At 41.0% G+C, this 25,436-nt stretch overlaps 2 protein-coding genes across 3 annotated transcripts in view; both read left to right on the top strand.

Annotated features, from left to right (window-relative positions):
* Positions 1 to 10,808, top strand: part of dpf1 (D4, zinc and double PHD fingers family 1) — a 36,491-nt gene extending 25,683 nt beyond the window's left edge. Inside the window, 4 exon segments of the mRNA XM_041046323.1 lie at positions 6,310 to 6,429; positions 8,806 to 8,918; positions 9,620 to 9,701; positions 10,738 to 10,808. Of these exon segments, the coding sequence (XP_040902257.1) occupies positions 6,310 to 6,429; positions 8,806 to 8,918; positions 9,620 to 9,701; positions 10,738 to 10,808 (386 nt within the window).
* si:dkey-243k1.3 (endonuclease domain-containing 1 protein-like) lies at positions 9,296 to 25,207 on the top strand. 2 transcript variants are annotated; one of them, XM_041046325.1, is made up of 6 exons: positions 9,296 to 9,299; positions 23,444 to 23,524; positions 23,634 to 23,734; positions 23,982 to 24,096; positions 24,209 to 24,365; positions 24,644 to 25,204. In XM_041046325.1, the coding sequence occupies exons 2-6, from the start codon at positions 23,453 to 23,455 to the stop codon at positions 25,033 to 25,035; spliced, it is 837 nt and encodes a 278-aa protein (XP_040902259.1). In that variant the 5' UTR covers positions 9,296 to 9,299; positions 23,444 to 23,452; the 3' UTR covers positions 25,036 to 25,204. The 2 variants fall into 2 exon arrangements, with proteins under 2 accessions (XP_040902259.1, XP_040902258.1); XM_041046324.1 differs by lacking the exon at positions 9,296 to 9,299 and adding an exon at positions 23,285 to 23,331 and having other exon boundaries at positions 24,644 to 25,207.
* Positions 25,208 to 25,436: the final 229 nt, after the last annotated feature.

Here is a 25,436-nt window from a genome sequence, read left to right as displayed (position 1 = left end):
GGACACAAGCCTGGCTAAGTGGCTGTTTTTAAGTGTGTGCAAATGTGAGTACATGTGCACAAAGTGTCCAGACACAGAGGCATATGCTGTGTGTGTGTTTTTGTCTATGTGTGATTTCTTTGCATTCATGATTTATGGGGGAGTTGCTGCGTTTGTGTGTGTGTGTCTGATTTACTTGCATGTGTGTCTATTTGCTAAATGTGCACATATCTGCAGACTGCAGAGCCTTACGGATGGTGTGTGCGTGTGCGTGTGCGTGTGTGTGTGTGTGTGTGTGTCTGTTTCTGCGGGTCAGTGTGATTACAAAGCAACCATAGATCAAGTTTTATTATGCACCAAAACTGCCTCTGTCCTCTCTCCTTTGCAATGTCATCTCACACAAGCTCACATTGCACACGCGCACACACAAATGCATGCATCCAGACCCACAATGCACTGGGAGTTACGCAACCTGCTGACTGGACATGAGTGAAAGTAGTACTTGTGTGTGTGTGTGTGTGTGTGTGTGTGTAAGGGTGAGGTAGGTTGGTTGGGTACAGGAATGGATAAGCAGCAGAAATGAAGGAAAAATAGAGGAAGAACTGAACATGGCGCTGGTGCAGGCATTAGAGTGACAACAGATGGATGGCAGGAAAGAGTTCCAATTTCCTCTTCGAGAGTAAAGAAAAAAATAGAGAAACGAAATAATAAGGAAAGAAAAGTGAAAAAAATGTAGCACAATGAAGCGCAGAGAAGAGATCGAATCAGAGGCAGAGAGAGCAGCAGCAATAATGAGAACGCATGAAAGAGGAAGAGGGAGGAAGAGGATGGGAGAAAGAGTGAGGGGAGCAAGACAGCAAGAGAGAGAGAGAGACAGAGAGAGAGAAGGGAAGGCAGTGACTTTTCATCTGTGACTGACGGTTTCCATCTGACTGCATCTCTGCCTCCTTGTCTGCATAAAAAAACCTGAAGATGTCTCCTTGAGAATTTGGGATTTGTGACCATGTGAATGTGCATGTATGTGATTTTAATCTGTGCTCTGTATGTTGTCCATTTGTTTATCTCTTTGTTTCATGGTAGATTGTTTCACAGTATTTGTGACTATAATTGTGTGTGTGTGTGTGTGTGTGTGTGTGTGTGTGTGTGTGTGCGTGTGTGTGTGTGTGTGTGTGCGTGCGGCTGGACGAGGGTTACAGGGACTCTCATTCATCACATTAAAGAGAGCAAGTGGGGGATGGGGCTGAAACTGGACGGCAAAAGTTATTATGCAAAGGCTTGGTTGTAAATCTTTAAGTGTATGTGTGTGTGTGTTCGCACTCTACTGTATGTATGTGGCTGCGGGTGTGTTTCATCTTTGTGTGTGTGCTCTCGTTGTGTTTGTGTGTGCGTGCGCTGCTCCTGAGAGGCTCTCCTCATTAAGCAGCGAGGCGACAGGAGTGCAGAGTGTGTGTTTTCACACACCGCTGCTCCGATACAACGGGAGCCACTTTCTTCGCCTCCTTTCCTTCTCTCCCCCTTTCGTGCCTCCTTATCTTCCTCCTCCTCCTCTTCCTCTTCTTCTCTCTCTCTCTTTTTCTCTCTTTCTGTCACTTGGCTCATCTGTTCTTGAAATCCTTCGGTGCCTCCTCCTTTTTCTCTTCTTCCTCCACCTTTGTATCTCCTCCTCATCCTCACTCCTTCCTCCCATCTACACCTGCAGTAGTGACGTGTTTGCTGCCTTCGGTAATTGTGAGGAACAGTTACACTGAAAGTGAAAACATTCACACTCAACCGTTTCTTGTTAATTCCCATCTAAACTGCAGCCTTGATTAACCAAGTTTTGTATTTTTGTGATGTCTGTAACCATGGCAACTCTTTCTTTGTTAACAGCTGAGCTTACCTTTATCTACACAACCAAACAGAATATAATAGAAGTTGAAAGAAGCATATTAAATCACTTTGATCAGTTCAAGTAAATGTCATGCAAATGTTAAGTATGCAACAAACCAAGGAGAAGGCAGAGACAGAAACAGGAGGAAAAAGACGAGAAAATGCAAAAAGTGAGGTGGAAGAGAAAGTGAGAAAAGTCAACAGGTGAGTTTGTTTGCACGTGAGTGTATGTCTAGGTGCGTGTGTGTGTGTGTGTGTGTGTGTGTGTGTGGAGGCAGTGGTAATTCCCTTCGGATGGGAGCGCTAAGTTGATGAGGCTTCCACCGTGGCTGGCCAGAGGATGAGATTATTGACCAGCCAGAGTCAGGCTGTGGTTTGGTTCCAGGTCAGAATCTGGGAAGGAGATGGAGGAGAGAGAGGAGAAGGGGGAGGAAGAGCAGAGGTTGGAGGGGTAGAGAGAAAGGGTGTTACTGGAGGAAGAAAGTGAAGGAGGATGCCACAGACGATGAGGACACAGACACAAGGTCACAACTTTGTCATTTTTGTTGGTCCTGTACTTTCTCATATCTATCTTCTTTTTGTGTGTGTGTTGCTGTTTTTTTATTACACAATGTAAGAAATGTTCTTCTTATCCTGACTCAAAAGGAAAAGCCTAATTTAAATGGGTATATTTTTGCAGTGCCAACAGGCAAGAACTGTTGCTGTCCTTTGAAAACATGTTATGTGAAATGTTATGATTTTTAAATCAGATGTTTCTTTATGGGTTGAGACCATTCTCCTCCTTTTTAAAGCTTAACATTTAAAATCAATTTTATTATCAAGATTGTAAGCTCCTGAAAAGTTAAAGTTTTGGACATACATGCTTTTCATGTGATGTATAGTGAAGTGATTTAAATGTAAGGATTTTAGCTTTTGGAGTTTCTCCATTGTCATCTACTCTTCTCCCTCTTCTTTCTTTTGTCCTCTCGTCCACACAGAGAACCACAGTTTCTCAGTTTTTCAGCTTTTATGTGTTTCTTTATCAAACCTCTGAATGCATCAATAATAATATTAATACAGTCATAAAAGAAATAAAATAAGAAATGTCAGAACCTATAATTATTTTGTTAAAAGTGAGGAGAGATGTTGAAGTTGAAACAGGAGTGGGGCAAGAGGTGGCTCAGAGAGCAAAATAACAATGCAAGGTAACGAAGGAGCAGCATGGAGGAGGAAAGGAGAGAAAATGAGACAGGGGGAGCGAGAAATTATAAAGCAGTGAGGGAGGAAGGATGGGTAAAGGTAGGTGTTGGGGGGGCATTTGAGGATTCATCTCTTGCTGGATAATTCCCAGGAGGATCTCTCTCCAACACTTGAAAGCTGTGAAGTGTGCGGTTCTGCTCATACTCCTCCTGGTAATTGGAAGAGGAGAGGAGGGAGGGAGGGAGAGGAGGGAGGGAGGGAGGGAGAGGGGGGGAGGGTCAGGTAAAGGAAAGAGATATGGAAGTAAAAAAAAAAGAAGGAGAGGAGGGAAGGAGGGTGAAGCAGGTAAACATTTGGAGACAGAGAGGGACAGGAGGAGAGGGAAAGGTAACGAGGGGGTTAGAAGAGAAAGCAAAAAGAACCACCTGACTTGTGCCATCTTTCTTTGTTCAGTCTTTCATTTTTCCCCCAACCGGGCATATATCTCTTTTATTTTTGCTCATTAGCTCACTCCTCTTCATTCTCTCTCTCTCTATCACTGCCCTCATCCCTCCCTCCCATAGCCAGCGATGGCGTGTCTGCGGTTGCAGGCGGCTTCTGAAACATGGCCGCAGGCGTTTAATCATTGATGGAGTTTTTTCCTTCACACAGGCAGGCCAGCGGGCAGCCCCGGCTCACTCACATGCGTCAGGACCTGCTGATTCACTCTCTGGGGCCTCCAAGCACGCACACACGCACACGCACTTCCATGCAAGCAGACATGAATGTAAAAGTGCAGAGATGCACACACATAGCAGTCGTGCACAGACACAGATAAAATGCAGCCTGAATGCGTTTTATTTGTGTGTGTGTGTGTGTATGTGTGTGTGTGTGTGTGTGTGTGTGTGTGTGTGTGTGTATGTGTGTGTGTGTGTATGTGCTATCCACATGTGCCTGACTAGTTTATCCCACCAGGGATTGTGAGGCCCAATCAGCAGCAGCGAGTCCAAATAAAAGCAGTGAAGATAAAAGCAATTTGTTTGACCAGTACAAGTAGACAAAAACGTGTTTGCATTGGCTCCAGGCCTGCACGCCACATATGTCTCCGAAGTTTTATACGTCCTTCTGCTACACTCAGTAAACATCTGGCTGTGTTAGTTTCTTAAAAAGTAAATACACTTATATAGCTGCTGTATGCTCAGTAGAATGAGCTGCTGAACATCCTACTCTTTAGCCATGTTAGTAGTGTTGCTCTCATGGTCAGTCATGTCTGTGGGTCAGTCCACCACAGGTTTAGACTGATACAGATATTCATATTCATATGTGATGTAAAACATAGCACTATTTCAATGGAGATCAGCCCATACTAGCTTGATTCACTGCTCTGCATTGCTTATTTTAACCAATATATACATGTATGGCCTAAATATTTCTTCTATTACTACTAGTTAGACAGTAAGATGCCTCCTAGTGGAAGACAAAGGTTATCAATATCTGATGATATTTATAAAGGGATACAAAAAATAGGCCAGGACATATCTGTCTAACCCACGCAGCACACAGGCCTGATGATGTGCAGGTTAAAAAAAAAAACTCATCATTTGAAAAAGCTGACACCAGCAAGATCTCATAATATTATCACTGGCAAACAAGATTATTGAGAATTATGAGGATGGAGCCATCTGTGTTGAAGTACTACACTGTGTCAGGTACTCTGGAGGTAGTGCTTGTTTGTAGCCAACGTCAAGACGGCCCACTCAGTTCAGTATACCACTGTATGAAAGTGCACAGCCCAGCACTAAAGTCCCATGCAGCTGCATTCTCACACTATAAATGACAGCCTGTTTCTCGTGTTTTTTTTGCTCAGCGTAACCCTGTTGAATTCTGCAGTAGCAGGTACAGCTTATCATTTCCCTCCCCTCCTCTGTTCTCTGTGTGTCTTTCTGTCTCATCCTGATCAGAGAGGTTTTTTTTTATTATTTTATTTCTCAGAGGATTAAAGCCAGACCCTGTGGAGTAGAAACCCAATCTCTCTCTCCCTTCTCTCTCACTCCTCCTTCCCTTTTCACCCTCTTTTCCATCAAATTCACCCTCTCCTCTCCCCCTTCCCCTTCCGGCCAAACAAGACTCCACCCTGAAATGGGTGGATTAATGACCTCTCTCTGTCTCTCTTGTGTACACACTCACACACCAACAGTATCACCTACAGCACTGTTTGTCTACATACCTGTCTTCTGTCTTTCTGTGGGATGCATGGCTTTCCATGCATGCCTACATGTATACTGTGTACCTGTGTTATCCACTCTATTGTATTCATTGTTGCTCTATCCTGTCCAGTGAGTCATTGTGAAGGACCTGCCAGTGCATTACATCTTAGAGAAGAAAGCGCACATACAGAATAGTCCGCAGTGGTTATGTGATTGCTTCCATTAAAGAGATTATGCAATCAACAGCAGTAAGACAGGCAGGAGGCAGACAGGCAGGCAGACCAACAATCAGACAGACAGAAGGATGGGGGGGATAGATGTGGAACACACACATATACACACACACACACAGATATATACACAGCACTCAGGCAGGCAAGGGGAATTTCTCTCTTGTTAATAATTATTATGAAACGGCTTCACGTGGAGCACTTGCCTCTCTGCGCTCAGCATGACGGCAGGTCTGTCCCGGCAGCCTCCCTACTCAAACACACACACTCACACACTCCAGTGTTCCTTCAATTCCTCCTCTTCTTCCTCCTCCTCCTCCTCTCCAGATAATATTTACCAGACCCCATGGGCTCCCAGAGGACTTCCCTCTCTGTTCCTCCCTGTCCCCTCCACTCTCACTTCCTGGGTGAGATGGGGTTTGGTGAGTCCCAGGTTCCAGCACAGGCCTGCACCAATGCTTGTTTTCACCAAAGCAAACAGATGGAAAAGGAGAAAGAGACCGAGCATTGTGTACAGTCTTGCAACGGGGACTTAGCTACAGATCTTCTTTCTTCTTCTTTGTCTTACATCTCAGCATTTTACCTCTAATCACTCTCTGTCAGTACTCTGTCAATGATGTTTTATCTTTCTCAGCACACCTTGGTGGCCACCGTTCTATTGATAAGTCAGTACTTTTATAGACTCTCCCTCTCCAATCTGTCTTTCTGTCTCGAGGTTGATACAGCTTCTTCACTCCAGGGCAACATTTCATAACACTGACTTATGAGTTTACACTCTTCATCCCCCTCTTCCAAGAGCCCAGGAGGGATCAAGCTAAAATCCCCATTTTCCTTACTCGCCTCTCTTTTTGTTTTTCTTCTTCCAGCCAAGAAAGCAGCGGACGGTTCAGTGATCGCCAATGGCTACTGCGACTTCTGCCTCGGAGGCTCAAAGAAGACCGGCTGTCCCGAAGACCTCATCTCCTGTGCGGACTGTGGACGCTCAGGTAGGGCTCCGCTGAAGGGGATGATTGGCAGGAGGAAGGAAGTCCTCTGTTGATGCACAATTTTGAAACGCTTCCTTTGTGGAGTTTAGATTTCATATCTGCTACATAACTAAATGCAAGTTTGGCTTCCTGTGACGCTTAAAATGGATGGACCATACCAGTGCTTTTTTGTTTCAGCCCATCTACTACAAATCATGTACAGTATTCGTAATCATATTAATAACCATTTGATGTAACGTTTCACATTTTTGAGCTTGTTGACCTTTCCAGCTAGCCATTGGTTTCCATTTTTGACAACAGTTTGAAAACCAATTTGCAGAGATTTGAAACTGACCTGAGACAGTGGCCCTGAAGGACAAAATACATGCAGCATAAACCTTTTTGGAGATTTTCCAGACAAAAATGCAAATACCAAAACATATATGTATGTTTTGGTATTTGCATTGGTGTGTAAAAGAACTTATTTATAATATATTATAATTATAATATACAGTGCTAGCCAGCAAGTTAGCATCATCTCACACTATCTGTGACTTTCAGCAGTTAGCGTAACACTAGCTTACAGAAGGTATCTACATATTACTGTGTACTAGTTTGGCTGGTTATTGTCCTTAAAGGCCGTGGCACACAAAAATGAAATGCATACCTGCTTTCATTTGTGTAAGTTATGTTTTTGTCTTAGGGTTAAATGCAGATTTATTTGATCTCTGCTGTATTACCGTTCAGGAATGACATAACTTACAAAATAAAATGTGCTGTATTATTTTTCTTTACTTATTTTCTGCAAGTTGACTTTCCTTCTGTATGGATAGGAATAGAAAGCCATTGCAGCCTCAAAGGTGGACAACACATTAGAACGTCTTAATCTACATGGCATGCTTTGGAAAACAGTGGCTGTAACGTACAATGTACTCAAATCTTCTGTACAAGAAGAATTTCTCATTTTCTCAAAAACACTTCTGTTGCTCCTTGAGAAGTGTGAAAGTGGCAGGAATATAAATCAGCTTTAAAATCTTATTTTGAAAGTATCATCACCCAATAAGATAATAAGTGCTATTCTATATACAATATAATCCGTTTTTTCATGACTGATAACACTTTACTCAGAGTTGAGAGCTTTGAGGTTTTGTAAAGTTTTGTATAGTACAGAGAATGTCAAATAGATTAGATGAATCACATGAAATACAATTACAACAAATTACATGCAGCTCCCTCCCAGTATATGCAATACATGATGATACATGCTGTGCATTGTGCCAGAAGTACAAAAACACTCTGGCATGTCTTGTCAAACTACTGTCTCCAAGGTCAGGAATGAACTTTCATGCTCAATCTGGCACTTATGTTCATTTAATGTGGTCATGACCATTGATCACAATGTTGTCAAACAGAGACATTTCTTGACATTAAAATATTAATGGATTCAATAAAATGTAATCTTGGTGTGACCTCATTGTCTGGCAAAAATACATAAATTGTTTAAAATCTTGTTGCACAACTTTCAATCCTGGCTTTTTTGTACACCAGCCTCCTTTACAATTGTAATATTATAAACCACTGTCTATTTCTCCTTCTGAGAAAGTCTCCCATGTATTACAAGGAACTTAAATGAACATGTGAGAGAATGGTCTCCCCTTAATGTGTATTTTGGTTTTGCAGTAAATTTTATTGGATTAGAGCTGATATATGGTTGTATTCTTTTTTTTCTGTTCTGTATACATGCAGAGATTGCAGTGTATATGATGCAGAATTTGTGTACTTATTGCATGTACTGTTTATATTTTTCCCCAAATGTTTCTTTTCATCTGAAAAATAAAAAAAAAAGAGAACCAAAAATGATGTACGTGGCTTGTAGTGAATGGGCTAAAGCATGCAAAACATTGGTATGGTCCTCGTCTTTATAACCACTCACAAAGAAGACAAATGAAGGTCAGGAAATAAGGATAACATAATATTTCTATTTACGTGATCATGTAACAGCAAGTACCAGGATAAAATGAACAAAAGGCACAGAATAGAGACATTTTTTAAATTGCAGTTTAAATGGACTGCATTAGCTAAGGACAATTTATTTTCCTGTTATACTGGCTAAACTGTTGTTTTGGAGTTTGTTACCAAAAAAATGCTGTCCAGAAAATTTTTTCTGCCATCTCAAGTAATATAATGTTTACATCGGCTAAACACCACTGTTGAATTCCACTTCAAATATACATAAATCCCGTGTATGAAGTAAATAATCTGATGGATAGATAGAATAGGTGGATGATGGATCACTGTCCTCAAAACACAGAGTGATAGTGAAAAACATTGTGTGGGCGTGTGCTTGGTGTGTGTCTGTCTGTGTGTGTGTGTCTGTGTGTGTGTGTGTGCACCCAGGCCACCCATCCTGTCTGCAGTTCACAGTGAACATGACGGCTGCGGTGAGGACTTATCGCTGGCAGTGCATCGAGTGCAAGTCCTGCAGCCTGTGCGGCACCTCTGAGAATGACGTAGGATCTCATTTTATACTACATGTTAATACATGTGGCTGCACACACACACACACACGCACGCACACACACACACACACACACACACACAGAACACAGAACACAACACACAGTGCATATCTATATTCTTGTACATTTTAGAAAACCTAACCTCTTGCTTAAAGTTTTTGAAAGTATTATTGAGCATGTTTAGGGCATTTTGATATTGATCGATGTAAGAATCCAGTTTTCAAACAGAGACTCTGGAGCTAGTTTAGATTCAGTGTTTCGCTCTCAGAGTGAGTATGCAAGAGTAGGTCCCTCTGGCTGAAGGATGATGTCTAACCACTGGGATATACTGTTTCCCAATTAGTCTCACAGGAATGAAACAGCTTTACACCCGTGAGAGAATTTTGAAGAAACATGGATGTGAAGCTTAAATAAATGCAGTTTTTCTAGCTCTTGAAGAGTAAGGAGCTACACACAATGTAGAGCAGATGCTGAAGTATAAAGAACCATTTCAGTGAAGGGAAGTTGTTGAGTCCACAACTGTATTCACAGTTTAAAAATAACCAATGCACACGTTTATCACAAACCTAAGCCTTTGATTTATATCAGTTCATATTTTCAAGCATTACACACCTTAATGCTGTTCTGTCCTCAGCTTTCATTTCTAATGTGTCCCTTCGTAATGACATTTGTTATGTTCTCTTCTGTTCCAGGACCAGCTGTTGTTTTGTGATGACTGTGACAGAGGCTACCACATGTACTGTCTGAGCCCGCCCATGTCTGAACCACCAGAGGGTATGTATAACAATGGGCAGAATGCAAGCGTCATAATCCAGAGGTACTGTGTACTGGGAGTTCTCAAGCGTTCAGACCTGTGTTTGGTCAGACTGCACAGCCCCAGGAAACTTTTGTTTTTAGTAGAAAATTATGTAACTGTCTGTACTGTAGGTGGGGAGACAATCACAGAGAGGAGAGAGAAACCTCAGGTCAAAACAGTTAGGCTATCTGACTTTTAGGTATTGAAAAACAAAAATGCAGCCTGCCACTGTATGATGGAGGAACCTTAATCTGAATAAAGAAGGCTGCAATAGTCCTGATATTGTGTCTGTCAGAAAAGGAGCAGGTTCATCTATTTAAATCAAACTGTCATTTGTGCCCTACTACACATAAGATGGCTGCCGTAGGATGTTTGATGGCGTTGCCATGGAAATGAGTAGTAGAAAAGATAATCTGTTTCCATGGCAAGAGTGTCACTTGGCTGAACATACAGTAGCAGTGCCACTTGTGTTCAACACTCACTAACAGTGTCATGCTCTGCCCACACATGCAACACTTTTGATTTAAAAGAAACATCTTTGAAATACAGCAGTAGTTAGTTATTTTTGGGTTTACACTTGAGCAGAGACCTGTCTGAGCTGTAACATGAATGGTAAACGTATATTCTTACACTGTGTTGTACCGTGCTTAATGCTCATACAACACCTTTAGGCACAATACAGCAGGGTTTACATTCTCTTTGAAGTATAAAGGTTGAAAGTTGCATTTTAACATCCGTCGCAAATAGATGTTTAATTAATGTTACAAATCCCATGCCAAAATCCAAACCAAACTAGTTGTCAAATCCCCCGCATCTACAAACCACAGTCACAGCATGTGATGTTTCACCATGGGGCTTTAATTTACAGTGTTACTTAATGCTCTGTCTGAAATGAGGGATTAATCCACAAGGCTTTACAATAGCAGTGATTGAACTTCCGATCTGTGATGTGTTCTGTGTTCTGTGTGTGTGTGTGTGTGTGTGTGTGTGTGTGTGTGTGTGTGTGTTGTGTAGGGAGCTGGAGCTGTCATCTGTGTCTGAGACAACTGAAGGAGAAGGCCTCAGCCTACATCACCCTCACTTAATCTGCGAAGCTGCGCCTCATCCTCTAGGCCCTTCATCCTCTCCCAAACCACCTCTCCGTCACCCCTCTCTGCCCTCTCTGTGCCTCAGCTGCCCCCCTCCTCTTCTGATCGACTCCTCGCCGCCACTTCCTCTATAGTTCGTCCCCGTGACCTTCGACACGACTGAGCACACAGCACCCACAGCGCCATGCCCATTCTTGAACCCATTCTCCAGTGGCGAGCCAACCTCCGTCCTTTTGTGTCACTCACATTCCCTGTTGTGCTTCACTGACCCCCTCCTACCTCCCCTCCCCACCCCTGCTCTGTCTCAACTGAGGAATTCATCAGCTGGCAATAAGTTTGCTAGCGAGACACACACTCCAGCCTGCCAAGGGCACTTCAGAGGCATACTACTCCACAGGAACGCTCTTAAGGGCCCTCGGAAGAGCCCTAATGATCTTCAGCTGCAAGTCAGTCAAGACGAGAGTGAGGATTCATGAGATGGATAGGTGTTAGGCCGAGGACAGGGCTTGTAAGACCCTGGATAACCATGGAGCAGTATGTTAGCCAACTGCGAAATATACACCGAACCAAAATTTCATATACTCCCTCTGTCCTTTACCGTGTGTGGCAGAGCTGAGCTGTTGAACTCTGCTCCGTTATTTGTTTGCAGTGCAGTTTCAAAAGGGGAGTGCATTGTACAGAATTAAGACTGATTCTCTGTCTTCACATGTTTGAAAGCTCCTCTCACAGGCAAACAATAGCAGCTGGTCAGGAACTCAGACCATCTTTGACCTCACCCTGTCCTCTCTCCTTGCATGAGGTTTCCACAAATCCATGATGCATTTTGGGATTGACACTGAAAGTTTTAGTGTTTCGGATGTCGTCCTCGGATGAGAGGAGAGATGGATTTTTCTCTAATCAGCTATCTCTGATCAAACAGTGTATTTAAAAATGACAATTTAGGCTTAGCATCTCTCACAAATCCTTTACCTGACCTCTGTTCACCCTTCCATTCTACGAAACACTGACTGTGAAGCCAATGCAAGACTGAAACGCTCCTGGTGCTTGGTGTGTATTATCTGTGAGTTAAGAATGTAGGATTGACGTGTGGACAATGCAGATCTTTGTGTGGCCCATGCCGTGGCCTAAAAACTCCTTTTTTATGATTCCTTTTTTAATTTTTTTTCATTTGCATGTTGTTATTTCAATTGTTTTTAAAAAAAGACTTTTGATTGAAATTGAAAAGAAAGCACACTGAATTCGCAATAATGTGTTTGTGATATGAACTGTTTTGGCCAAACTGGGTGTGTTTTAAACTCTGTGTGTGCCTGTGTGTCTGTTTATGTGAGTTTATCTGAGCACTACAGTAACTGTAGCCAGCTCCATGCTAGGTGGGATCTGTGAGTGGATTTTGAGGCAGCAGGAAGGTTAATGTGAATGTAAGGAAAGTCAGCATTTTTCTGCTTAGGCATTCTGACAAAGGTGGGACAAAGACATTGTTATGCGAGTCACAAGTCTCGAGTCTTGTCAAGATGAACTACTGTTAAAGGAATACTTCGACATTTTGGGAAAAACATGCAGAAACCAAAGAGGCAAAAAGACAAGTTCCGGTCTTTGGGTGGATTATGTGCCAGACTATTTCCTGGAAGTGATTCCAGGAAGTTACAGCACTCAGCCAAGACATTACAAGTCTTGGACATTACCCTTTGTAAAACCATAACTTGTCACTTTTACCCTTTGTACATAGGAAACAAATGAGATATAATGTGGTAATTAGTGAGCTTTAGAGGTGCTATTAGACAGATTTTGTTACTCTCGGACTGATCCAAGGTAGCTGCTCCCCTCGCTCTCCAGTCTGTATGCTAAGCAAAGCTAACAGTCTGATATTCTTATCTAACTGTTGGCAATATTGCAGATAAGCTTATTTCTCAAAATGTCAAACGATTCCTTAACGTCAAGTCCAAATACAAAACAAAAGTCATGATCTCCTCACCAAATTTTCTGCCATTTAAAACATACTTACTACATACTGTCTATATGAGTCCTTTCTTATCTCACTATCTCCAATTTTATGACATTTGGGAGAATTAATCTTGGATTTATATCAGGATGCTAAACTCTTACGAGCTTAAAGAGGTTCTGCATCCAAAACATGATTTTAGGATCAGATACACCTTGAAAGTTGTCTTTTGACAGATACTAAACCACCCCTGTGAATGAATCTCACCTCTCCACTTTATATGGTCTAAACAGCTGCTTCTATTTGACACTCGTTAACATGTGCATGTTCAAGCAAAGAACAGAAGCATTTGATAACATCGCTTTTGAACTTTGGCTAAATAGAGTCGCAACACATTGGTGCGTGAAGTCAAAGTCAACTGGCAGGTTGAATTAGCCTGCCAGTTTGCCAGCTCTGTATCTCGCCAATGAAGCAAGTTGTTTGTGTCACCTTTGTGTCCTGCAAAACACGAGGCCACCTGTTTTATGAGAGTAAAACACTGCTCGGAGAAAATTTCAGCTACCTGCCAGTCTGCTCTGCACGTTAGAAGCCACTATATTGAATCAGCTCTTGAAGACCGAGCTGAAATGTGATATTAAGCTGAGTTTTTCATAAAAGGATTGCTGCAGCCAGCGAGCATGTCTTTTTTGAGTTTGCACTGAAAAAAAAAAAAAGTTTTTTTTTCTTTTAAGGCCCATTATATTATTCTCAGTCAGTTTAACTGTAATTCTCAAGGCAACTTTAATGGGCACATTACAAGCTAGCTAAAGTTGAAGTGCTGATTTAGGAGGATGTTTTCAACCTTTCTGAATTATTGGTATAGTATAGAGAAGGCATCCATCCAGTGATTTGTGAGCTTTAAGCTTGGAGACAATAGCTGTAAATAGGGGATTGAATTGAGGGCAACAATTCAGAGCCATTTCATACAGTAATTTAAATTCTCGTGTACATATCAAAGTATGAAACCGGTCGAATTCAATTGGTTTTGGTTTGAAACGCCATTTTATTTTAATGCTGCATCATGTCTCTAAAAGGAATCTCGCAAGATCAGGTGGCTTGTGAGAATGTACCTGAGCTGTAATTGTGTTTGCCATCTGATACAGAAAGACATTAGGTGCAAATACTGTGCAACCCCTCAATTCAGTGTAACTCCACTGATGCATGAATGACACATGAAATGTTTCTGATTTCATATTTTGATATTGTCAGTATTGCTTTTTTTTAAATAACGATGAGAAATAACCTTTAACTTCTGTTCATTTCCTGTTTGTTTCCTTGTTTGGTTTTGTAATCTGTGTTTTTTCACATTTTGCACAGTGTGGCTGCGTTTGCTCTCTGTGTGTTTATGCCTCTGTGTGTGTGTATGTGTGTGTATGTGTATGTGTGTGTGTGTGTGTGTGTGTGTCAGTATTTGTGTGTGTGTGTAATCACTTATGATTACTGCAAGGTCAGAGAAAAGCAAACCAAACCAAAATAGTGAATTAGTATTATTCTGCAGACATTTTCTTTTCAGTGGAACCACTTGCATGGCACAGCACTGCTGGAAGATTTTAATGATGAGTACAGAAAAGCGTGTGCGTGCACACACTTCACACATGGCACTTGGATTAAGGAGAATGCTGTTTCTTTCTACAGTGTGTAATATCAGTATTATTTTGCCAACAAAACCAGTAGTATTGAATCAAAAAAATTTTTTTATTTCCATTAACCAATCAGAGCTAACATCTAAATATGAAGCGTGTTTGAGTGATGAAATGTATGTTGATTGCTAGGTTGAATACAGCGGGCATGTTTGTGTGGATGGACAATGATGATGATGGTGACTGAAAAGCCTTTATTTATTTATATCGGGAGCCTTCCTGGCACTTAAAGGAGAAGCATGGTGGAGTCAAACCAATTTTGATTGTACTATCTGAGGAGGGTGGGGAAGCCATTTTGGGGTGTGGGAAGGGCAGGTATCAGTGTGATTATTCAGTGAAACCTGAGCCTTTCCTTTGTACAAATGGACAAACCAAGGTGGGTGGTGATGATGGGGGCTCAAACAAAGCCGCAGCAGGAACCTCCAGGCCTCATGTTGATGCCATAACCCCCCATCTCCCCCCATTTTTAGGCTGTTGGGGTGGCTTGGTCAGAGGGTTGAGACTTTGGGCCATTCTTGGCCTCTCTTGTAAATTGTCGTTCTGTGATCTTGCTTGCACTGTTTGTTTTTTTGTTTTTTGTTTTTCATTTATTTCCCAAAAATAAGAAACTAATTGTAAGTATGTGTGTGTGCGAGTGCGGGTGCACTTTTTATTTTTAATCTTTACATTTTTTCAACGTGATTGTCTGTTGTAAACAACACTGGATAAAGATGAGTTTTTAATTTGTATTTTTTACCTTGAGAGGAAGATGAAATCTTCTTGGACATTTTTTTAACCCCAACTCCCTCCCACTTTCCTCCCTCTCTCTCCCTCTCTCTCTCTCTCTCTCTCTCTCTCTCTCTCTCTCTCTCTCTCTCTCTCTCTTTCTTTCTCTTTCTTTCTCTGTCTGGTACCTGGGAATGCTTTGAAATGTGGACTGTGACCGCATTGCTGTCATCACTGCTGTCAGTCATTCTCTGTGAATTCATCCAGCTTTCTCAATTTACCCAGTTTTTTCTCTCTTCCCTCAACTAATTTTTTCCATTAAAAAGATGAGATTGAAAAATGACCTCTACCTTTGTGTTGTCATTGTGTGTGTGTGCGTGTGTGTGTGTTTGTGTTTGTGCGCGTGCATTTTTTTGCTCTAGTTCCTGTGGTATAAATCACTGACTATTTGTGTGTTTTTGGACAGTAGTCAGTCTGTCTGTCTGCTCGTCTGGTTGTCTGTATTGTTGCCAACTAGGGCGGCTTACCAGTCAGTTGAACAATTTCTTTTTCTCAGGTGGGGAGGACTTTCTAGCCCACACAATTCTTCCCTTACATGCAGTTATACTTTGCAGGCTGGGAGTGGGGGCCAACACCAACTATTTTTTCCTCTTTTCACTGTGCAGATAACAATCTATCAAAGCATGTGTTCAAAGTCAGCTTGCAAACCCTTGAATAACTAATTATCATTTCCAATTTAATACACTTTGCGGCGAAAACACATTCACCAGAACCCTTCTTTTTTTTTTTTTTTTGCAAAGCACTCCAAAAATACACTAACCTTTTCATGTATTTGAAAAAGGAACAAATTGGCTATGAATTGACAAAAGATTAAGGGACAGCATTGTTTTGCTTCTGTAGCTGGCCTGAAAAACTGGGAATGGGGGGGACAAAAGAGCCCTATTGTCCACAATTGTTTTCGAACAACCCTGCAGAAGAAAATACACTTTGCTATTCAGGGCAGGTACAGTTTTGCTATTTGTGATGTATTCCTGGAGATGAGACATTCATCATAGCTGCTGTGTTGGCCAGACCTGGCTGAGCAACAGCAGCAGGGTGAAGTCAAGCTGATCAACAATTCCATTTTTTTCCCTTCCCTGCTTCCTTCCAGAAGCCAGAAAACCGAAAACTAGTGCACACTTAGCTCCTTGGGGGAATATAGGTATTTTTAACAATATGCTCTGAAAAAGCCAATTCCTCCATCCATCCTTTGGCAGAGCTCCAACCTTATCCAAAATCCTGCACACCACCCCCAACCCCCGCCATCCTGTGCATACAGAAACCCACACACAAACGTCTGCGTGCCACACACATACACACACACAGACATGCGTCCGCACTAACATGCACTTTTACACACATACTGTAGGCTCCATGCACATACATACACAGCCTAGAGCCCCCATCTTCTTCTGAGCTTCATTACACTGACCCCAGTCTCCCTTTCATATCTCTGAGGATGTTTATGCAGTGTGTTTGTGTGTGTGTGTGCGTGTGTGTGCGTGCGTGCATGTGTGTTTTCCACTCAATACCCGATAGAATATTTGTATGTATATTTATTTAGGCCCAGAGTTGGCAAAAGTGTGTTTATGTGTGTGTGTTTGTGTGCATGTGCAAGGGCGTGTATACTGTATGTCAGTGTGTGAATACTGTACTATGTGCATGAAGCGTGTGTATATGTGTGTGTGTGTGTGTGTGTGTGTGTGTGTGTGTGTGTGTGTGTGTGTGTGTGTGTGCGTGCGTATGGCCATGTGTGTGTATGACTTCCCAGCCAATTACCACATCTCCCAGACAGACTGAGACTGCCTAGGCCCTGCCAGCCAATCAGAGAGGGGCTGCGCACTGCCGGGCCGGAGGTGGTTGCTATGGAAACCAGGAGGCCTGTTTGCATGGTGGCTGATGGAAGAGTGATGGATTACAGTAATAGGATGGAGGGAGGGAAGGAAGGAGGAAGAAAGGGAAGGAGGGAAGAAGGAGGGAGGTATAGGAAGAGGTGAGAATGGGAGGAAGAGAAAGGAAGAGGGAGAGAGAAAGGCAGAAAATGGGGGAAGAGGAAAGGGAGGGACAAGGGGAGGTGAGGAGGAGGAAGGAAGGAGGGAGACAGACTCATACATAAAGATATTGGAAATGTATGAATGCATCTGAAATGAAGCGACTTAAAAAGATGAAAAAAGAATGAGAGAAAATGATAAAGGGGGAGCGGGGGCAGGAATGGGGGGGTGGTATTGAAAATGGGGGTTGGGGGGGGGGGGGGGGGGGTTGGAGGGGGCATCTGTGGTGTGTGATTGAATTCCTCTCTTTCCTTCTTCTGTCTGGGCTGAGATGTGTGTCTGGCCATCTGTCCTTGGAGCAGACAGGGAGGTAAGTGTGTGGAAAGATGCAGTCTCACCTTTTCGCTTCCTCAGCAGCGCTGCAGTCAGACTGTACCAGAACTCTGTCAGTGTTTCCACCCTGTCTCTAAAACCTGCTCCAACTCAAACTGTAATACGATGGCCAAGACAACACGCTTCATTAAGTCCTATAGAATCATACATCTGTGCATGTTTTGCTGAACACTACCCCATGAATTTATCTTGATGTGAAAACTCACAAAGCAAGTGTTAAACCCCCAATCACAGGAATACAGCTTACTTTATTTTCAGTGTAGAATTGTGGTTGTGTCCTGATGCCTTTTTATACAGAAAGTGAAAACAAATATTGATTATAAACCCTTGTGTTGTTTTGACATTGGCTGTACTTGACATTGACATTGTTTAGGATTCCATGGACCCCACTGCTGTAGCTTTAAAAAATAATAATTGCAAAATCAACCACTTTTCAAATATATTCAAATATATATTTTTATAGTTTCTTCTGACCTCAGTACAACTCAGTATGTAGAGAAGTGATGAAGTCACAAAGAAATCTACAGTACATTATCCTATATAGTGACATTACTGAAACCACTGATTTCCAACCTTCATGGCTCATGAGCCATAAAGGTTTGTCACCTTTTATTATAGTTTGTCACATGTTCACAACTTTCATTTGAATAATCTTTAATCTTTTTTTAATCTTTAATCTTTTTTTTTTTTTTGACAAAACAGTGTCCCTCAGGGCACATTAAGTAGCTGTTCGATCTTTCACACGTTCTTTCTCAGCAGATAAAGTTTCTCCTAGTGACATGTTCACCTTTAGGTCAACATGGAGAAGTTCTTATTCTGAAAGTACAGTAAATAAATGTAAATAAAAACAATGTCAAGTATGTTTTTTGTGATGTTCAAGAGAGCTTGAGGATCCCAAACGCAACATCAGGGTTTATGCAAAGAGCAAAAGAATCTTGTTCTAAAAGCTTTAGTGCAGGTTCACAGACAAATCAAAACACTGACTCCTTAACACAATCGCCCGGTAACAATAACCTTCAATATCCACACTGGATCTATATAACCAGAGGGGCCCAAAGGCAACTAACAATCAAATTAAATTAATTAGCGTTCTAACTATCCAATTAATCAAGTGAACAGGACCAATATAAATCAAAGCATGTGGTTTCCAGGATTCATTATGAGCCTTGTGTCTAAAGGTGAATTCAGAAAATTGCCCTCTGGTCCCATTTACCAACGTTTAAACAGTGATTTTTGTTTCCTGGTCTATTGTCTCTCACTCGTACAGTTTTCCTGTTGAACCACACTCAGACTCCCTCTCCCTGACAGACAGTGACTGAGGATGCTTTTGAGGCGAGGATTACGCTAAATCTGTGTCTGGGGAACCCAACACTGTGTGATCTTTTCAAGAGACAAAGAGCTATTCAAGTCAATTAAAGATGCAGTCCACTCAAATTAACTTCTGGGCCAAATCAAAAACATGAAAGACGTTACTAAAATCCATCATAGTGGTGATTCAATCCGCTCTCTTGTCATTCAGTGTCATCTTCAATGATTATCTTCCACAATCCGCACTTTGAATGTGTTTTATGGTTTTGAAGCCGTCTGCTGAGACAAAACTGTAATTTACTTGTTTTGAGTGTCGATAACACAGCCTATCAACGACTGGATCATCAGTTTGCAGAATGAGTATTTTCCAGGTGAACGAACACTTGAATAATCTGCAATGCAATAGTGTTCAAAAGAAGAGACACACTGTGAAGCAAGGTGAACTTGAAATCATAATTCAACACTGCAACCTAGAGGCAGACTCAGGCAACAACATGTGTGTTTTACCCGACACAAATAAAGAAAGTAATACCTGCTTTATCTGAGCAACGTCAATCAATCTAATGCACACAGGGGAAAAAAGGAGGAATTCATTACTTAATAATCAAATGTAAAAGATGTGATTTTATTTGTGGGTTATTTATTTTCAGACTTTAAGCAGCATCTTATTAAGGCTTATTTAGCTCTGTCCCATTTATTGATCATTACATGAGTCTTTACTTTGACTGACTTTTCTTCCCTCTATGGATGTTTACATCTGAAATTAGACAGAAAACCAAACAGCATGGATCATTAATTACTACATTTGTTTATTTCCCTTAATAATAAAGCCATTACACTGAGCAAACACAGTTGTAGCATTGCGTAGTGCGGTGTAGTGTCTCGCAGTCATGTACTGTGAGATTTACGCTGATTGGGTAATGTGAAAAATTGATGCCAGCAGAGTAATGGGAAAATACAAGGCTGATTAAATAAAGCCTCAGTCTCTTTATCTTATCCCTAATGTTTTCTGTGTTTTCTCTGGCATCCACCAGCCTCTGTGGCTTTATTCCAGGTCAGTATTATCCAACATTTAGCACCTACTTTTTTACCTAAAACAATTTTAAGGACTGACTGAAAACAACTTTATAAATTAAACTGACTTCACTGATGAGTGTGAGGAAATCTAATGTCAGATTTTCACCCAAGTTGACCATTAACAGGCAGCCTCAGTGCAGCATCTATAAACCCAGCTCCAGTTTTAAGCTGCAATTAAGTTTCTAAATTTAAAGGGGAGAAGTTGCAAACTCAGACCAGTCAGAACCAGTTTGCTGCAAAGTAACAGCAGCGACCACTTTTCATGATTAGATTTATCTTTAGGATAATCGAATATGAGGTTGAACTAATTTTGTTTCACTAAATACACAAATGTTTAAGAAGGAATTAAAAACATTCTTCAACAGAATTTTTTTTCCCAAACTTTCTTTCCTTTCTGTCTTTTCACACATTCATGTGTTGTGTCACTGTCGACTCATGGGACTGAACATTTCTTTATATAAGCTGTGATGGTTTTACATTTATATTTCCACAGAATATTGATGTGAGTGTGCAGTCATCTCTTCCCGTATGTCATACACTATGCACAGGGGTGGAAAGTAACTCAGTAAATTTACTCAAGTACTGCACTTAAGCACAGGTTTGAGGTACTTGTACTTATGTCACTTCATACTTCTGTTCCACTACATTTTACAGTAAAATATTGTATCTTTCATTCAGATACATATATATAACAGCTGCAGTTACTGGTTACTTTTCAGATTAAGACTTTACATCAAAAAAACAAAAACAAAAAGAAAACATGAAAAGCTTATAAAATACAACACATCTTCTCTAAATGTCTCAGCTGGTGTCATTAAAATAATAGTTTTAGGCCCAAAAGATATAAAGTTGTCCAGTGTTTCACACACAAAAAGCAAATATTAGAGAGATGAGAGATGAACATAGATTTGTGTAGCAGAACTTTGCTTTTTCTTCTTTTCTACATCATTAATCATTTTACACTCGCTAAGATTTATCTCAGGACCTACACAGTGGTTATTGTTCTGCAACTTTTATACTTTTACTTAAATGTTACTTTGAATGAAGGACTTCTACTTGTAATGGAGTATTTTTAGATCGTTATACTCGAGTAACCAGGAGGTACAGTTCATGTGGCCACAGTGTGTTGTTTGTTGAATTTTTCCGAATTATGTGTTTATGTGTATAAAAATTTAGTAAAAATATTCTTAAGCATTGGCACAATTTACAGAAAAAGTAAAATGTTTGGCATTTTGCATGAGATATGGTTTAATCTATATTCAAAATACTTACCAATTAATTTTCTGTCTTTCCACTAATCATTCCAGCTGTAATTATATAATAATTTATAATAAAACATCATATTTCTTTAGAACTTAACATCATTTGTATGCAAAAATCTGTAAATCTGTAAAGTAGTAATTCAAGTTTTTCAAATGATAAGAAGTGGAATAGAAGTAAAAGGTGATGTGAAAGTAAAATTTGAGTATAAATGCCTCACATTTGTACTCATGTACAGTACTTGAGCAAATGTACTTAGTTACTTTCCACCACTGAGGAGAACTAAAACACAGAATAGCAGAAGATGAAAGAAGAAATAAAACCAGCTGCAGCACATTTCACTGAAAAAATTAATCATCCAGTCTCTTCTGTGAAATATGAGTATCGCAGTTAAACAAAGATGGTGATTCAGAGAAGTTTCTACTTTAGGCAGGAAGCATTCTTGAGTTCTAAATTGGGCACTTTAAACCTGAGAGGGTTATGTGAGGAACTTGAATCCACTGCAGTGTGTTTGTTCTCAAAGACACATGACATTTTGGGAACCAGAGGTGTGTTAAGGTCAGCTATAGTTTGACTTAGAAATTATCAGGCTTATCCATAAATAAAGAGATAAATAAAGATCCATCTATGTTGTGTTTTGGGAAAAAAAACAAGGTTTTGTATTTATAGTCATTTATATTTCTCGTGTAAACCTCTGTATCCCCTTGGAGCAAATTTTGTATTTTCTGAAACCAGTTAAAAAGAATAATTTTGGGAAGTCTTCATAAGAGCAACCCTTCGGTCTGCTGATGCTTCTGCTAATCATTTGGAGCAGTTTTGTGTTACGGGTATGTGAGTCAGAAAACTGGGAGGAGTCCACATGTTGGGTTTACTCACAGCCTTTGCTGTGATCGTGGGAAAAACAGCACATGAACAGATATCTCAGTGTTACCTAACCAAACGCTGGCTGTCAGAGGGTGTGAGTGAATTTGCCAAATGCACATGTTGCCAATACTCCAGGAGGTGATCTTGATATCAGATAACAGGCCTGAACAGCAGAGCGATTTGTGGCATCAGAACTCACTAATAGAGTTAATACAGTTAATGCACTGAAACATAGTCAGATTACATATCTCACCATCATCATGAAGCTGTAATTCGCTGTCTGACTTATGGTAACTGTGTAAAATGGTCTCGTTTCCAAGAAATTAGACAGTAGCTAAAAATAGACAGTTGTGTATTGGAAATGTGCTTGATGTCACACAGTGTGAGGCAAACATGAATTCTGAGGCAGGCTTTAAAACAAGAGGTGGAAGAAGCATTCAATCTTTTACTCAAAAGAAAGTAGAAATACCACAGTGTGAAAATACTCTTTCAAGTAAAAGTCATGCATTCAAAGCTCTACATGAGAATTAAAGTATTATCATCAATGTATATTAAGTATTTGAAATGGTTTATTTAAGAATAATGTATATAATCTTCCTTGATTATAGTTATAGCTAGTGTGTACAGTTGAATGTCACAGTTCATGGTGGGGTTGATTAATTATATTAATTATTTAATTATGTACTAATCAAAAGTTAATTGGAGGCTCGTGAATATCCCCCTGGGGATCAATAAAGTCATTTCTTAACCTGTATAATAATACATCATAGTTTATAGTTTGCTTGCACTTTGTATAATTCATCTGAATCTTTGAAGTAACAAATAAGTTATCAGATAAATGTGGTGGAGCAAAAAGTACAATATTTTATTCTGAACCGTTGTGGAGAAGAAGTATAGGGTGGCAGAAAATGGAAACACTCAGACCCTGCTGAAGTTCAGAACTTGACATGAAACACTGTCATAGTGATAACACATAACACTGTCCTCTTCTCACATGGGACATTGTCTCACATCTGTCACTTATTCCACTGACGCTCATATCTAAGAAGAGCTAATTTTAGCACTTTCTAAATGATTTTTACACTCATTCTTGGTCATCCGTGTCTAATATGGTAGCCAAGTTCAGGTTTATCCCACACAAAATGTCACGTGTTAAGAGGAGTACAGATAAAAGAAGAGGACAAACAAGGTTAAAGGTGAACAGAAGTCATATATAAACACCAGCTTCTGCTCAGGGCAGACTGTGGCAGCCCGTGTACCAGCAGGTGAGTAGAAATACACACACATACAAACACAGGTGGTGAAGGCCCAGGTTTTTACAGTAAACCTACAGACTGTATACTGAATGTTTTTCTGTTTTGTTCTGTTTGACTTCAGGGGACCATAATGCGGACCTTGTTAACTTTGTGTGCCCTGTTCGTCTTTTCTGTCCATGCAGATGTTGTGGCACGCTTTGAGGTTTGTTACCTCAGTTTATTTAAGGACTTCAAGGAGCATTCAATCTGTGTGTGTCTGTTGTGTAAGTGATTCACTTAGGAGCCTGTTTCATTTTGTTATTTTATCCCAGGATGTGCCAGAATGCATGAAGTACTTCTATAAAGAGAAGGTGCCAGAGTGGGGGGCTTCTACACCCGATGCCGCCCGTCTCTGTCAGCGCTTCGTCAACAGGTAATTAAAGTGCTGAAAGTGGATTTTAGACTTCAGTACCACTGTCTGTACTAAACTATAATGTGAGTTCATGTAGCTTGGTTCCTGGCATCATGCATCTTTTTCATTCACTTTCAGTTTAATTTGAGTCTGACATTGGCTATAATCTTGCCACCTACTATTTTCAGCACCAAATGTGTCTTTGGCTTTTATTTTCCATAGCAACGCTTCTTATGTCCCATGACCATACGCCATCTCTCTCCATCAGATACCACTTTGCCACACTGTATGACACCAACCACCGCATTGCTGTCTACTCTGCCTATTATTTCCAGCCCAGCAATGGAGGTGGCAGGGAGAAGAGGTGGTTTGTGGAGCCTCAGGTTGGTTCCTCACATGTCTATACTTTATGTGTGCATCTACTGATGTGGTCAAAATCCAAAACAGTCTGTACATTAAATACATTTAAAATTGAGTTTTTGATGTGCTCTTTAGTTGGTAAACTCATCCTGGCAAGCTGGGATGAAGGATGGCTACTGGCTGGGGAAGGACCACCCTGGGGTCTACCTCGGGGAGAAACAGGCTCTGAATGAAGACTACACACACTCTGGATTTGACCGTGGTCACCTTAACCCCAATGGGCACCATGCAGGTAGGAGAGCTTGAACATTGATGGATGTTTTTGGCAGTAGGCCCTCCCACCCCATAGCAAAAGGTTTGGGCTCCTCCTATCCATATGTTGAAGTGACAAGTGGCAAGACACTGAACCCAGAGTTGCTCCGATTGTGCAGGCCAGAGCCTGGCATGGCAGCTCCATCGCCCATCGCCATTCGCTCTATCTCCCTTTGTCACCACTGTGCATCCTACCAAGCCAACTTCACAAACTTATTTCTTGCATGAATTTTAACACTCCATCCCTCTCTCTTACAGTCCCTAGCCGCAACGCCACTTTCACCTTGACCAATGTGGTTCCTCAGAACCCCAAGCTGAACCAGAACGCCTGGAGGATCCATGAGTCCCAGCTCACCGACCTTTTCCGGAGCAAGTGCTCTAAAGCCTATGTGCTGGTCGGTGCCGTTCCATCTGCAGATAACTGGATTATCAAAAACAATGTGAAGCGTGTCAACATTCCAGACTATATATGGAATGCCTACTGCTGTGTGGACAACAATGGCAGACCCATTCAGAGTGGTGCTGCCACAGCCAGGAACACAGAAGACAACTGGGTGGAGAAGCTCTCTCTGGATGAACTGGGAGAATTCCTGCAGCAGGTCTCCAATCAACCAGTAGGGGAGCTGTTTTCCAACAACTGCAGGGCATGAAGGATTTACAGAGGGATGATGAAAAAAGAACTTTAGGTGCCAGACATTTAATTTTATATTAGATTTGAATAACTACCAAAAGATATTTTTGATATTAATAATACAATAAAAACAAATTACGTTTGACACTGTTGTCAACATGGTGTATATTAATGTATATTAATGTAAAGTGTATTGAACAGCAACAAGACTACATCAGACTGCACAGACAGCATCCATTATCGCTCCCCAATTAATTTTTAGCTTGATGCATCTGCAACTATGCAAGGGTCTGCATCCATGCATCTGGACATCCATGCATGTACCTATCGAATAGTGTTCACACCGATTTGTTTGCGTAGCAGCAATACTATAAGGGAACCAACTGCACATAGTTCACATCAAAGGGACTGCAAGAGGAC

Source organism: Toxotes jaculatrix, chromosome 9 (assembly GCF_017976425.1).
Source record: "Toxotes jaculatrix isolate fToxJac2 chromosome 9, fToxJac2.pri, whole genome shotgun sequence".
Taxonomy (NCBI): domain Eukaryota; kingdom Metazoa; phylum Chordata; class Actinopteri; family Toxotidae; genus Toxotes; species Toxotes jaculatrix.
The sequence above is the reverse complement of the archived record's forward strand: the minus strand, read 5'-3'. Positions and strand labels throughout refer to the sequence as shown.

Coding starts and splice junctions, on each gene's coding strand:
- si:dkey-243k1.3 (XM_041046324.1), top strand. CDS start 23,453: ATGCGGACCTTGTTAACTTTGTGTGCCCTGTTCGTCTTTTCTGTCCAT. Junction 23,525..23,633: donor ATGTTGTGGCACGCTTTGAG/GTTTGTTACCTC, acceptor ATTTTATCCCAG/GATGTGCCAGAATGCATGAA. Junction 23,735..23,981: donor TGTCAGCGCTTCGTCAACAG/GTAATTAAAGTG, acceptor TCTCTCCATCAG/ATACCACTTTGCCACACTGT.